A 14,404-nucleotide genomic window follows, 5' to 3' on the forward strand; every position below is an offset into this window, starting at 1 on the left:
AGAAATTAAAACAGTATTAGATAATCCCTTTACATAAACTGGAGTACTAGTCTACTTTTTGTCTTGGATAAACCCACTAAATTGACTTCAGGACTCCAAGAGAAATAAAATCAATCTTTCCTGGACAAAACCACACATTCATATTCTGAAAAAAGTTCCATACATTTATTAAACAATTATTTAATCAATTTAACAATAAATAAAAAGTATCTATTGTATGCCTTGGGAGAATGTTTGTGCCTTTTTTGTGTTTTGGGGTTGTTTTGGTTCCTGTTCTTAAACTGTGCTTAAATGAACAGGATATTCTAAGTTAAAAAACAGTTATTACAGGAAAAGTAAACATCAAGCCTTAGTTTTGAAAGGTGGTTTCTATAGTGACCATTCTAGAAGGAAAAAGGAAACAGATCAGAAAACTATGTATTCTAATTCCCACAGAAAAATGACATATCGATCTGTTAAACATTCCTGACTAATTTTAGAAGAAAGAATGAGGAGGCAGAGAGCATGTCACACTGGAGACAAAGATTTCATTTGTTGCTACAGAGTTTGGCTTGTAAAGACCACAACTGGTGAGTAGAGAGCCCTCACTTCCTACAGTTTATGAATCTAGGCTTGTATCCTGTTACTCAAGCATTTATCTTGTTGCCACCTGCAATAGGCAAACACCACCGACAGTACAAACAAAACTTACATTCCAATCAGTAATAAATACACAAAGCTCTGTATCTAATTAGCATGTTTCCCAATAATAAACAGAAAATCAACCAACCTGGATTTCAGCAACAGAGGGAGCATCTGCAAATAAACCTGAAGCACTTCAGAAGGCAAATCCTGGCTATGGTAACTGCACATGAGTTTATCAGCTGTACTCAGTCCAAGCTGCTGCTGAGCATGGCAAGCTAGCTCCACTCCTCTCTGCAGCACAGGATTGTAGATACAGTTATACAGTTTCCACTGGACCACTACATTTCCCTTTTGAATTAAGTGGCAAATATGGCTTGCAATCTGTGCGCCACGTAGTTTGTCTTCTTCAAAAATGATGTCCTGATAAGCCTCCAGGGCATGCCATCTCAACAACATATCTTCAGATCCAGTGCTAGGCAGAATTCCCTGAACTCTGCAAGAGGAACTAGATGTGGGACTGGCATCACTGGAGTTGCCCTGCAAGGCATCTTCCAGCTGAGCAAGCTGATCACAGTCAACAGTACATATATTGCATGATGCCTGTATAATTTTTGGAGAGACTTCTGCTCCACCCAGTTGATCCAATATAAATTTGTTAAGGATGTTCAGTATGTGCTGTTGAAAATTTTTTAATATTGGCAACTTGGAAGCATGGAGCAACGGGACAATCACAGACTTTGGGTCCATACAACAACATATTCCTACATTATGTACACCTGAGAGAATCTCAGAACAGGTACTGCTCAAAGAAACTTTCTGCAACAAGTGCAAACACTGGTGTGCACAAACAGCAATGCAACAGCATCTCTCAGGATAATCAACTTCTCCATCAGCAGTTTCAAAAGGATTTTTGGAAGCTTGGTTTTTAAAAGCAGATACAGAGAGTCCAGAGAGATCTCTGTGGTGATTCATGAAGTGAGAATACTCACATCGTCTGTGCCGCTTTCTTGTACACATTGATTGATGGAGCTGCTCTGATTTCACTTTTTTGACGGTGCTGATTATTTTCATGATGCTGTTGATCAGGGCTTTCAGATGCTCTGAGGCTTCCCCAGGTACTCCCTCATTCTTCATACACAGCCATTCCATTTGAAGCACCGTTACTTCAAACAGCTTAAATCCCTGCTGCTGTATGAACTCATGAACCAGATCTATAGCTTGGCTAAAGTAGAACGGATTGGAGGCCGCACTTTGTAGGCAGCAGATCAAAATCTGCAAGACCCCTTCTATAGCCTCAGGTAAAAGCAAGGCTCTGTGACGATATCTAGAAAATATATAGTCCTCCTGAACCAGCTGCTGTAGTGTTTTCTTGTATCCTGGAGCAAAAGGGCCAGGCTGCTTTTCCAAGGAAATTCTGATTTTTAATGCTGCTTTAAGTAAGTCTGTTATATTTCTTCGTAAATTGTCAGGCATTGTTTCTGTATTGCTGATGTCTAAAGACATAAGATGGAGAACTGTTCGAAAGAGCATTCTCTGGATCAGAGCCACAGGTTCTTCCGTCCACCCTGCAGAAACTACTTCATTTTCTGTGTTACTACTAACATTACAGGAGTCCCCAAATCCTGATAAGAACTCTGTCAACGTGGGCACAACGCTCGCTGAAAGAGCGGAGCTGTGATTCAAAGCAATATCAAATTTGCACACTTTCTCTAGGAGAGACAGTAAGACATGGCATAAGTCAAAAGGAGAGTTATTCATGCTGCTCTCGGACGTTCCTGCAGTTGGCTCATTCAAAATTTCATGTGCTGGAATAACTTTGCTGGAACCTTCTAGATTAGGGGCGTCGGTATTGGAACCTGGTACCACTTTGGGAGGCTGGCAATCACTTCTACCCCCAGGGAAGCTGTCCCTAACAGAAGAGGTTAAAAAGGGTTGCAGTAACTGGGAGCGCCTGTGTTTTGTCATTACAGCACTCTTTTCATCAGAATTGCCTTCGGAATCCGAGGTGGACAGCTGGGACCTCCTCGCATCGCGCACGGAGTAGCGGTGCGTGGTTTTGCGGAGACGGCCGCTTCTACGAGATCGAAGATTGAGTTTTGCAGAGGTCTGAAGACATGAATGAGTGCTTCCATCTAAGTTTAGTTTTTCCTGAGTAGATTTCACAGAACTTGTATTATTCTCTTTGGTCAGGCATATGTCTACTCTAAAGGGTATATTAAAATCTATTGAAACAGAAAGATAACAAAGGAACATTAGAATATGTAAAGCATCTTCCCTTATTTTATAGTTAAATACTTCCAGATTTAAAATACACAGCAAATTTGTATCTTAATAGGTCATGGTTTTGCATGCACCTGTATCAGACATTTTCAGTATAAAACAGGTAGCAACAACTCATGTTTAGGGCTGGTTATTTTTAAAGCCTAGAAAAATTATTTCATTTTCTATTTAGGGTTAAACAAAAGTGTGTTAAAAGGTTTCCTAAAGCTTTTTGTTGACACAACTATTCTCAAAAAACCATTCTCAAAAAAACATGTCGCCAAAGTAGGTGAAAGGACTAGCTGGTAAGCAAACTAAAGGGAGGAAAATGACTTTTTAACTTGATGCTCCATTGTCACTTTTTGCAACTCAGCTGGGTGTGGTAGCTCACAGCCCTCTTAGCATGCATGGTGACATTACAGTGTACTGGTAATAGTAGAAAAAAATATATTTTTCTACTTATTGTCAGTGCAAATATTCGAGTATACAGACCTCAGTCTTTTTACTTCAGCATTAATTATTCCAAATACAAGCAGCAGAAATAAAAGTATGGGATTTAAATAGTCAGGGACAAAAAGAGACAGAAAGGAATAATGTTTAGGGTCCTGAACATTCGTACAAAAGCCAAAACAAAAACCCCAATTTTCAAGTATGCAGTACTTGAGTCAAAGGGCAAGCACATTTTGAAGAATAAAACAGAAGTACTACTGCTTCATTTCTACCAGTAAACTCCAATTAAACTACCAAAAAAGCAAGCAGAGAAACAACTGTGAATGTTCTTGGATTAAGTCCATTGTTATTTTTAAGAAGTGACAGAACTGTAACTGGACGCTTTAGGCAGTAAAATACCTACCATAAAACAACTGCAAGTATCCTCTACCCCATAAATTCATTATTTAGAAAAATGTCATAGTTAACAACAACAGCCCCCACCACCACAAAGCCCCAGAAGCCTACGTAATAACTATAAACTTTATTTAAGCTGAAAGAAAAGGTGCTTCCATGTACAAGAACGACTGTGCCATGCTGTTCAAAAAGTCATTGTTGTGATACTTAAGAAACTAACAATCTGCTTTGAAGGCAGGAAATTATCAGGAGTACTTTATCAAAGAAAGGATATTACCTGCACTGAAAGAAAAAAGCTGCCTAATACAGGGGAACTTACTTCAGTTGAAGAAAAACCCTGACTTAGTGCACAACTGGATACATCATGCTTACTCTTTCAGTACTAAGAGAGGGTAATTTGTAGAAGTAAAAGCTGTGCATTATGTAGTGTATAAACCACAACATCTTAAAACCTATTTACACAACAGCTTTTTAAACAAACCTGGAAAAGCCACTAAGCTGTCACAGAATAACCAAAACATTTCTTTAATTCCATCATGATTACAGGAGCACAAAAGAATGATGCATCTCAGCAAGCAGGAAAGCTTATTACATAAAACCTCTATGAAACTGACCCTTTAAAGACTCCAAGTCAACAAACATTAACAAAAGCCTTCAATTTGGAGGAGTTGCAAATAGCAAAAAAAAAAAAAAAAAAGCCCGGGAAGAGTTTTGGGTATGAGTCCTTAGAAACTCTCTCAAACAGTCAGGCAACTTCATTTACATCATTCTCTTTGTTTTACCCTCTGGGAGGGAAAAGAATACATCTGACAAATATAAGAGCCCAAAACAAAACAAAAAAATCTGACTCGGATCACTGCCATTTCCTTGTTCAGTTTTTACACAGCGACAAAAGCATTGCCTTTCACACTGACCAAAAGCCTTTACGTTCTCTGCACAATTTTTTGGCATTTTTAAAATTTGAATTCTCTGCAGATTCCTCATCTTCGTTTCATGTCAGAGGATATGTACTACAATAAACTACTCTTTAGCACAGAGTCCTCAGCTCTGTAGTAAAACTTCAGAGTAGCAGTTTTACTACATTGCTCTGTAGTAAAACTACAAATCACTTCCTTTAAGTGTTGAATACTCTAAGTGACAAAACATACCTATTGCTTTTTCTTCCTGGACAGGGATTTTCCACACCAAGGGCAGAAGGGACAGGAGGAGGGTCAGAAGTTCTTCTCGACATGTCAGCTCCTATGTCAGGAAAAAAATAAAAGAAAAATTAAAAAACAAACAAACAAACAAGCAAACAACCCCACCCACCCAAAAAAAACCCAACTGTACTTTTAAAACATAGATTAACCTTCTTTATTTTACCAAGCCATTCAGCATTCAGTTCCCTATGTCTTTTGCTATTTTAAGCACTGAAAACACAATATCATTGACTAAAGCCAGTCAGAAAGAATGATAAGTAATAATTATAGAATGATAGATAATAAAGATCCAAGATATTTATTATACCTCTAAACTGTTTCTATACAAATGCTCACCTAATCCCCCTTGTAAAAAGAATTACTCAAAAAAGAAAATCAGAAAAGTCAAAAGCACAAAATAGTGATTTAAAAAAGTCAACAGGAAGCCCCAGACAAGTTCGAAACTTTGTTCTAAAAATGTAACAGCAAAAAAATCAAAACCACAGAATAACCACCAAAAAACCTCCACTCCTACTAGGCTTCTAACATTCACATACCAAGAACTTCAGAGCAGGGAAGAACTGTAGAAAGCACAGAATTCAAACACAATTGTTTTATGGAATGCTTTGCAGCACTATCAGAATGGTTTCACTCTTAAAGATCAATAACTTTCAAACACAAAAACCTGACTCAAGCATTATGACACTTCACATGATTCTGGGACATGCAGCTCAAGTCTCCCTCCACTCAGCCTGCACTTGAGCTTCACACATGCCTTAGTCAAATATGAACTGGCAAACAGGTCTATGATTATCTAGTTTCCCATTTTCTGCTCCTGCTGAAGGACAGAATGCAACTACAACCTACCTTTTTGAATTTCTACTCTTCCCAATTAACTCACACACTCTCCACAAAAAGGAAAGAAAACCAGTACCAAGAACAGACAAATCCACACAGCCAAAGCTCAATACAAAAACTATAACCACTTAAGAGAAGCAACTACCTGATCAATTATTGAGTTCAGAGTGGTAAGCAAAATAAACCCACGGCCTTGAACTAAGTATTGTCCCAGTGCTGCCATATGAGTTTCTTCTTCTTCATCCTCCTTGGCTTCTGTCCTTTGTACCACGGCATTGCACAGTCTGTTGACATCAGTCAAGAATTCCCGTGCCAGTGAGTTACTGGCACTGCTCATGTCTGAGCTGTAAGAGGAAAGGACAGAAATTAACTCCATCAGAAAATACATTCCTTACAGACAAAATACTGGGGGGAAAAAGGAAAGCTACAGGAAAGATTCTTCCCTGTATCTCACCCCCTCCAAAAGACAGTGTCTGCTGAACTGAGCAATCAATATACCCATGTAGGGTAGAAAGAAAAGAACATCCATACAGAATGTCAGTGAAACTTTAGCTAACAGCCCAGCACCCCAAACACTGATTTCATAGATCTAACAAGTAAAAGCCTGCAACACAGCATTTCCTCACACTGCATAAATGAAAGTTAATGACATTGTTCCAGCTTTTCCTTGTAATCCTTATGCAAGCTTCAAAGTTTGCCTGCTACTAAAAGGTCTTTGACTTGAAGCATAAGGGTAAAACACATAGCACTTGCACAACATTACACAGAAATCCTATTCTTTAATAGTTTATTTGAACAATAGCATGTTATGTATTCCAACAGTATACAGATTGTTTCAAGGGGAAAATAAAAAAAACTACTAAGTACAGATAATTTTGGGAGTTGCAAAAGTACAATGCTTTAAATTTACAACTAAACCAGACAGTGTATTCCTTCTGGCACAACTGAGCAGGTAGCAGTCAGTACCAGTGTGTGCTTAATTCAAGAGACAATTCTGCTGTCATTGTTCGGAAAAAAATACCAAAAACATTGGCTCTGCTTCCCAGACTGATTAATTTTGCTTTGGATGCTCAGCAGTAGTACATGGAGAAGCATTTAACTCAAACAAGACACGAAATGCAAGACACAGCAGTAGAAAACTCTCAAGAGGATCACAGAAGAAAGGAAAACAAAAACAATAATCAGTGATGGCAGCTATGCAAACAAGATCATTTAATCCACACAAACCTCACTTAATGAGTGCTACAGTACATTTAACTCCTTTTATTTCTGTATAAACAGCTGCAGTAAAAGCTTCAAAAGTCAAATACTTTCATCATATCCAAGCACAGAAAGTGCAACCAAAAAAAAAGCGCCAAATAATTTTCAATGTAACATTTAAACATAACAGATGGATTAATATGTGAATATTAGGTTAAAAATAAGACCTTGGAACTAAAAGCAAGTTTGTTTGCACTAATGGTACAGAAAGCTCCTTCTAGTAGCAAAACTGCAAACACTTATACATATAATGACATTCACTGTAGAAGTAGTGAAAAAATTCTTACCAGAATCACTTTGCCAGCTTAAAACATTTATCTCCTATCTGGAAGAACAAGCAAATATATTCTGGAAATATCACTCTTGGATCACCTGTTTATAAAAAGAAAAATATCATGGTTAATATGATTTCTTAAAAGTTCTTTTATGACAGCTATTTGAAATTTAGAAAGACTCCTTGAGTGTTCCTTTGTGCTTTAAGCCCCGGTTTTCACTTTTAGTTTAAGATCATAGTAGGATTTCCGTTGTGCACAGAGAAAATAATTGGCATACATGAGATGAGCTAACATAATAAAATCCCTCAGTTTGTAAATGAGCTAGGTAAACAAGTTTAAATAATTCTTTCTAGAAACAGTATGAGGTTTTAGTGATCACTACCTGCATACATAATACGTGAAGAACTCACAGCTCCAGGTACAAGTGAGGAACAGAAGGAGAACTGAATTATGCAGTCAGATGCTGATGTAAATGCATCTTAAATCTGTCCTAGTCTGTCCTGACAGAATACCAATTCTCTATTACACTCAGCACTAGGGAAGATGTAGTTAATAAATATTGAAAATTTGTCAATGGGAAACTCATCAATTGGAAATTTATCACTGGGAATGCAAAGGGTAGTAACCAAAAAAAGCCTCAGAAACATTAAACTACTAAAGGTCTCTAGGTGAGCACTCAAAAGACATTTATTACATCTACAGTTACATTTATTACACCCTAATTGTGAGGAAAAAAACCAAAATACAACAGATGGGGACAGGAAAAAAAGGAAAGAAAACCACTAAATTAATTGGTTTAGTATTCTCAGATGGCAAGCAAATAAAAACTTCAGCTTAAAGTTATGATGAGAATGAACATTACATGACAGACTTCCTTAAGTAAAGAGACAAACACTACAGGTTACCCAGGCAAGCACCTAATAATTGGCCTCCCTTTGATCACTAGGAAACATTTCACCCACAGCCTCACAAAAAACTAACTTACCCATTCAGCTAATTGTCACAACTTATTGAAATAGAATAGTTTAAGCAGCTAGTGGTTCTGCAGTTGCACCAGAGTAACAAATGTAGAGATAAGCTGTCCATCATATTTTTGTGTCCTTCCAGCTGAAGCTTCAGTCTCCAGGTTTCCTGCACTGCTTCCTTGCTTACATGGATTTAACATACATTGCCATATTCTATCAAAAGGGTGGATTTCCAATATCAGTAGCCAGATCAAGTAAGATTTTGTTGCCATTAACACAAAAAGACATTAGGCATATATTCTTACCACAATAATTTAATATAGGATGGGTAAGGAATTAAGATGCTCTGATTCTACAGTGCAGAAAAAAAATTGCAAAGAGATACCATGCCAGATAATGGGGCACTTCTTTCAGGATTTGTTTCAAAAAGTGCTAGCTACTTCTGAGTTGTACCTACTTATTTTTCTGCAATGAAGCTTTGAAACAGACTGACAGCACAAACATATCTTTGGAAGCAGTTCATGATAAAACCTAACTAAGCTGTATGAGAGCAGAAAGAAATCCACCAGAACATTGTACACAGTCCCAGCAAGATGTTAACAGTGTAACAGTGTCAGGGCTTCACATAGCCAGCTCTTAGAAAAAAAAAAAGGAGCATTTCCTTTTGCTAGAAGAATATGACTATCATATTTCATAAAAAACACCTCTACTACATAGTATTTATTTATAAAAGGAAAAACCCGCTTAACTGTAAATCTGTAAACCTGTAAACCCGCTAAACTGATATCCTCCTGCCCATTTTTGCTTCATGCTCATAATTCAACTTGTATCATGTCTGCCTTCTGGCCCCTTTCTGACCCACCTCTCAAGGGAGTAATCACCTGTTTACTGTTGTGGTAGAAATTAATTTCTTGTACCTGAAAATTTTCTTTTCTAAACTTCTTTCCATTTCTATGAAGTTGCTAATCAAATGAGCATCTCAAAGTGTAGGACTGTCTTGTACTTCAGTGGACTTTGAAAGAAAATATCAAAATTGTCCCTACAAGGATGGAACTCTAAAACAAATTTTGCAATCTTGAATACTGAATCATTAACATACTAAACTTGCATTGTGCTACTTATTAGATGTTATCTCTAACAACAGTAGAATTTGCGGAAAGAAGAAAATGCAACAAAAGCACAGAGTCAGAACTAATACTCTCTATACTAAAGTGAACTGGGCCTTTTCCTTGGTTATGTTTTCAACAATACATTGCCCAGAAAGGCCTGGAACATCCAGCAAACAGCAGCATCATAATAAAATACAGTATTAATTCAAAAGCCCATAATGCTACTTTATTACTTTCAGAAACTGTTGCCCAACAACTACAGCACAAGGGAAAGAGAACAATATAACATACCGCTACAAGAAGTTGTTAATTTACCTTCCCTAGTTTTCTGTTTCACGTAAGAGAGAAACATTGACCGGGCATGGCATGGCTACAAGTCCTTTTAAGTACAGACTGCAATGAAGTTGCTTTTTCAGCAGCTATTAAAACCAATGCTTTGAAAAAGCCCTTGGTTTCTATAAGGCATTGTGCAATCAAGTTTTTTCTGGCCTCCAGTTCAAACCTTGTAGCCTTTTCACCTATTCTCTAGAATAAAGTACATACATACATATACATACATATATATATATATATAAACACATATATATAAAAATACACATACATATATATAAATATACACACACATATCTATACATATTAATATTTCATATATACATACACATACAAGTAACCTCTGGCCAAGAAACACTACATTTAGTTTATACAGTATTCATTTCAAGTAACAAATGCTTATTCCAGCCTCATTGCTTGTACCTAATGTTTATGCTCTGGAGAGTATAATTGTTACCTTTTCGAGGATTTTAACATTTATATATCTATCATTATTTAATAATATTTAGTCTGGAGTTAAATTTTCAACTTAAGCTCAAGCTTCTGTTAGCAGAGGACACATACATAATGAAGAGCAACAGCATGTTATTAACACTAAGCCACTCCACAAGAGGCTTCTGCTATTATAGCAAAGATCGTCAGGGTTACTGCAGAAATTAAGTTTAGCTTGTTAGTAGCAGACAGCAATTTTGATTATCTGGTTAAAGAAAATAACTAACAGACTAAGAATGAAATCCTCTGTGCAAACTGGGGAGGAAAAGAAAGTGCATGAGAGCATGCAACAGAGTAATATATACCCAGTGTGCCCTGGAATGAAATAGCAAGTATAGTGCTGCCTTGAAATCTGTACATGGTGGGAAAATGAAGTGAAGGCTCAAAGTAATGTGTCACCGAAATAAGTATTCTTCCTTTTCTGTTCTTTTGGAATGATTCACAACTTTACACAAGCTGGAAAGAAATACCCAGCTGATATTGCCAAAATAGGTTACACAGCAGGAGCAACACAGAGAAAGAAAACAGGAACCCGCAGTTTAAGCAGAGCACCTCAGAAAGGCTGAGACACTTTGATGCTTGGCATTCCTGATGCAGGCAATCAGCCAAAAGAATAGCTTACAAAACACAGCGAACATTTGCTAACCACCCAACAACTCGGTCAAAAATATAAGCAAACAAAAGCAAAGCCAGGATCTTTTAAGTTTGATTCATTCTCAAAACAGACATACCAGGCAACACTCCAGCTCCACAGAAGACCTCCTCTTAATATTTTCAACCACTTTCTGCTCTGTACTTTGCTATTATTTATTAACTATTTGCAGTTACAGAAGCAGAAAACCTATTACATACTAAGGCAGTGCTGCTCCAATCACGACATTGCACATGAAAAAACAACTTCTTAACATACAGAATTTATTATAACGCTGCAGGTAGCTGTCAGTCTTTTTGGCACAGTGCTATTTCTGATGAAGTTCTTGATTTCATCAAGGAGTTCAGTAACTAGCTTTTAGCCTTATGCATAATTAACTAGATCAATATTATTTCTGAACAAGTTATTCAGAGTCTCTCCCCCCAAAACAAAGAAAAAGGTGAAAACCAAAAATGTTTGGTATGTTTGGATAAATAACACATGCACTGTCCTTTCTACAAGCCAGGGAAGTATGTCAAGTACACAAGACAGTAAACAAGTATTATTTTAATGAACCTTCAAAAGTATGGTGAGACCATCAGAGTAATGATGTTTCAGAATACGCAAGTCTGTTTATGTCTGTATAATCTTCACATTGCCACTTTATGTACTAACTCCCATCTCATTTGAGAAGGATGTTTGTCTTGCAATACCTGAAGCTTGAGAGTCCTGCTTCTCCAAGTATTATAAGACTTCTATAAGTATGTTGTTCTACCTGTGTTCTACCGCCATGGTATTAAAAATTTAATCCATGAAGCTCAGCGCTTATACAACCTGAGAATTAGGAAATTTCTACCTCTTGTGGATGTGCAAGCATTGTATCTTACACTGAAAAAAAAAAAAAAAAAGCTTTAAAGGAATTATCTGTGCTTACTGAAAAAATAGTCCATAAAAAAAAAAAGCATTTCTATATTGTGTGTGGTTAGGGAACACTGACACGATGGCTAAACCAGCCATTCCCCATAGAATAGGAATGACAAGGGACGAAACCAAATGAGATTAGACAAACAATAAGCCAGGTTTGTTCAAATAAAAGAAACAGCTGCTTTCCGAAATACCTATCATATACATACATACATATATATATATATATATTATATATTTATAAAATCAAGTCAGCAAACATATCCAAGGGTACAGACACTTTGAGATACCCAGAGGCCTTACAGCAGGTGCAGGCAGGTCACCTCAGAAACAGTTTCAGAGCTGTCATGCCTCTGAGCAAGACCCAGACCTGTGGTGGTGTACCACACAGTGACATAAGAAAGAAAAAGCCAAACCCTTGCTTACTCACAAATTATAATTTCCCATCGATTTTCAGGCCTCAGGTTTTTTGATAGTTTGAAATCAAACTCATGGGTAATGTCTTTGGGCACAAAGATTGTTTCAAACTACACTTCCAAAATTTGGTCAATGTATTCTTTCAAAATGTAACCTATAAGGTATTTGCTAGCATTTAATCAGCTTCCTGTGATATATTGTGACTTGTGTTTATGTCTGCTCTCCCCAGCGTGACTGTTTCAATTGTCTAGCATAACTATTGGTGAAACCAGCTCTAAATGATAGAAACATAACTCAGAGGTATCTCAGATTAACATGTACACATTATTCTTGTTTACATACAACAAAACATACACACATACACACACCTCCCCCCCCCCCACCCCAGTGTTCAACAGTTTCCAAAGTGTCATCTTTGGATGACACTTTGGAAATATTTTTTATTGGGACATTTTTTATTGCTAAAATTCAGCAGGTCCTCATGTTCTGCCCTGAGTTATGAAGAACAATATTGCTTTACAAGTTAACAGATTATCAATAATTTCATTCTTTTAAATCTGGGGGAAATACCACTGAGACAGAGCTAATGGTAAACAATCCCACAGGCTAGCTGCATATTAGACAAGTGCTTTGAGACAGTTTCTCAGCTTCATGTGGAATTTTTAGTCATCAAACAATATGAAACACCTGTGAATACATTCTTGTCAAGCCTGAAATGAAGCAAAAAAACGAGAAATGACTCATCTAACAAGATAAAAAGTGCAACACTAATGAAAGACAGGCTCTCAAACAACCACCTACACTCAAATTACACATTAGCCCTGTACATATGCTATACTCAAGCTTATGCTAAGATTGTGGTCTTATACTATCCAAAGTCATTAACTACAACATAGTTGTTAGCCAAATTAAATCCATTCCAGTTCATTTATAATTTTCATATTTCAGGCCACTGCATACAGGCATGGAGAATAAGCATTCCTTAGAAGAGGAATGGGCAAAGCTGGAGGCCTTCAAAGATAATCATTGCAGCACTGACTCAGTCAAAAACAAATACACCTGCTATCATGAACATCAGCTAAAAAGCACTAAAGAATACAGTGCTTTTACCAATACCACAAAATGTTAGCAGGGTTGAAGACTAGGATTTCTTTCAGATCTTATCTAAAGTGTCAGAGGCCAACACCTCTGCAAACGTACGATACTAAAGGAAGGAACTGACAAATATTCCACCACAAGGTAGAATCTATGAAAGACCAGTACATTCCTAAAACAAAAAATGAAGGATGAAGATCATCTGTAAAACATTTGTCAGTGGCAAGGCAATGCTCCTAAGAGAGCCTTCTTCTGAACACTAGTCAGAGTCCTAACAAGGTTTTCCCTAAATTAAAATATATACATGTAATACTTCTAAATACCCTCTTCTATACTTTAGGTTTGGTACTGTGATCACAGACCAGACTACAAGCAAGCCTCAAGAGTCATGGCTGCACAGTAACAACTAAATCTAAAGATCAAGACTAACTTCCATAGACTCTGCAAATTGAAAGGAAAGCAGCAGTCGTTACCATGGCAGGTAAGTCACAGTTCAGTGCCACTGTCTCCAGTGCTGAACCCACAAAGACCAGCCCTGCATGACCAGGCAGACTCTGTGATATGCTCATACATTAATCCACAGTACTGGAGATAGTATGGCCTCTGTGACTGTAGCTGGGACAGCACTACAAGCACACAGATCACTCTGCATTTCAAACAGCAAACGTGTGCTCAAGTTGTGATCCAGAAGATCATACAAAACTTTTTGTAACTAATACAGTTTGATTGTACCAATACATGGAGAAAGAGAAGAAGTAAAGATCTGAGCACTCTTGAGTGCTTGAGGCACTCTTGTTGAAGCAATATGAATGAGTAAAGCCTATCCTAAATGAAAGCTTAGTAGTGAGAGGATTAAAACTACAAAGTGCTTAAGATAAGTTTTGACATTGTGACTAAAGTACCCACTAAGAGAAATTAAATAAGAGGGGAAGATCAATTATCAGAGGGGGGTTTTTTTTAAGCCATTAAAGGGCTGAAGACTAATTCCACTTCTGAAGCTTTAAAATTGAACAGTGAAGTTGGTATTTTCTATTAGCTGTCACATGCAGACAAAACAGCAGGTAAAACTTCTAAAAGTGGCAATTTAAAAAGCTACCCAAATATCTGAGAGCAACACATACTGCTATTCCTGTTAAGCTCA

The 14,404-nt window shown here is 37.2% G+C and overlaps 1 protein-coding gene across 1 annotated transcript in view; it reads right to left on the reverse strand.

Annotated features, from left to right (window-relative positions):
• LYST (lysosomal trafficking regulator) overlaps window positions 1-7,359 on the reverse strand; it is a 63,762-nt gene extending 56,403 nt beyond the window's left edge. The window contains exons 1-4 of the mRNA XM_058801101.1: window positions 7,313-7,359; window positions 5,911-6,109; window positions 4,878-4,968; window positions 770-2,846 (exon numbers count right to left, since the gene is read on the reverse strand). Coding sequence (XP_058657084.1) covers window positions 770-2,846; window positions 4,878-4,968; window positions 5,911-6,102 — 2,360 coding nt within the window. The 5' untranslated portion in view covers window positions 6,103-6,109; window positions 7,313-7,359. The remainder of the gene's footprint in view (window positions 1-769; window positions 2,847-4,877; window positions 4,969-5,910; window positions 6,110-7,312) is intronic.
• Window positions 7,360-14,404: the final 7,045 nt, after the last annotated feature.

This window comes from Ammospiza caudacuta, chromosome 3, assembly GCF_027887145.1.
Source record: "Ammospiza caudacuta isolate bAmmCau1 chromosome 3, bAmmCau1.pri, whole genome shotgun sequence".
In the NCBI taxonomy this organism is placed as follows: domain Eukaryota; kingdom Metazoa; phylum Chordata; class Aves; order Passeriformes; family Passerellidae; genus Ammospiza; species Ammospiza caudacuta.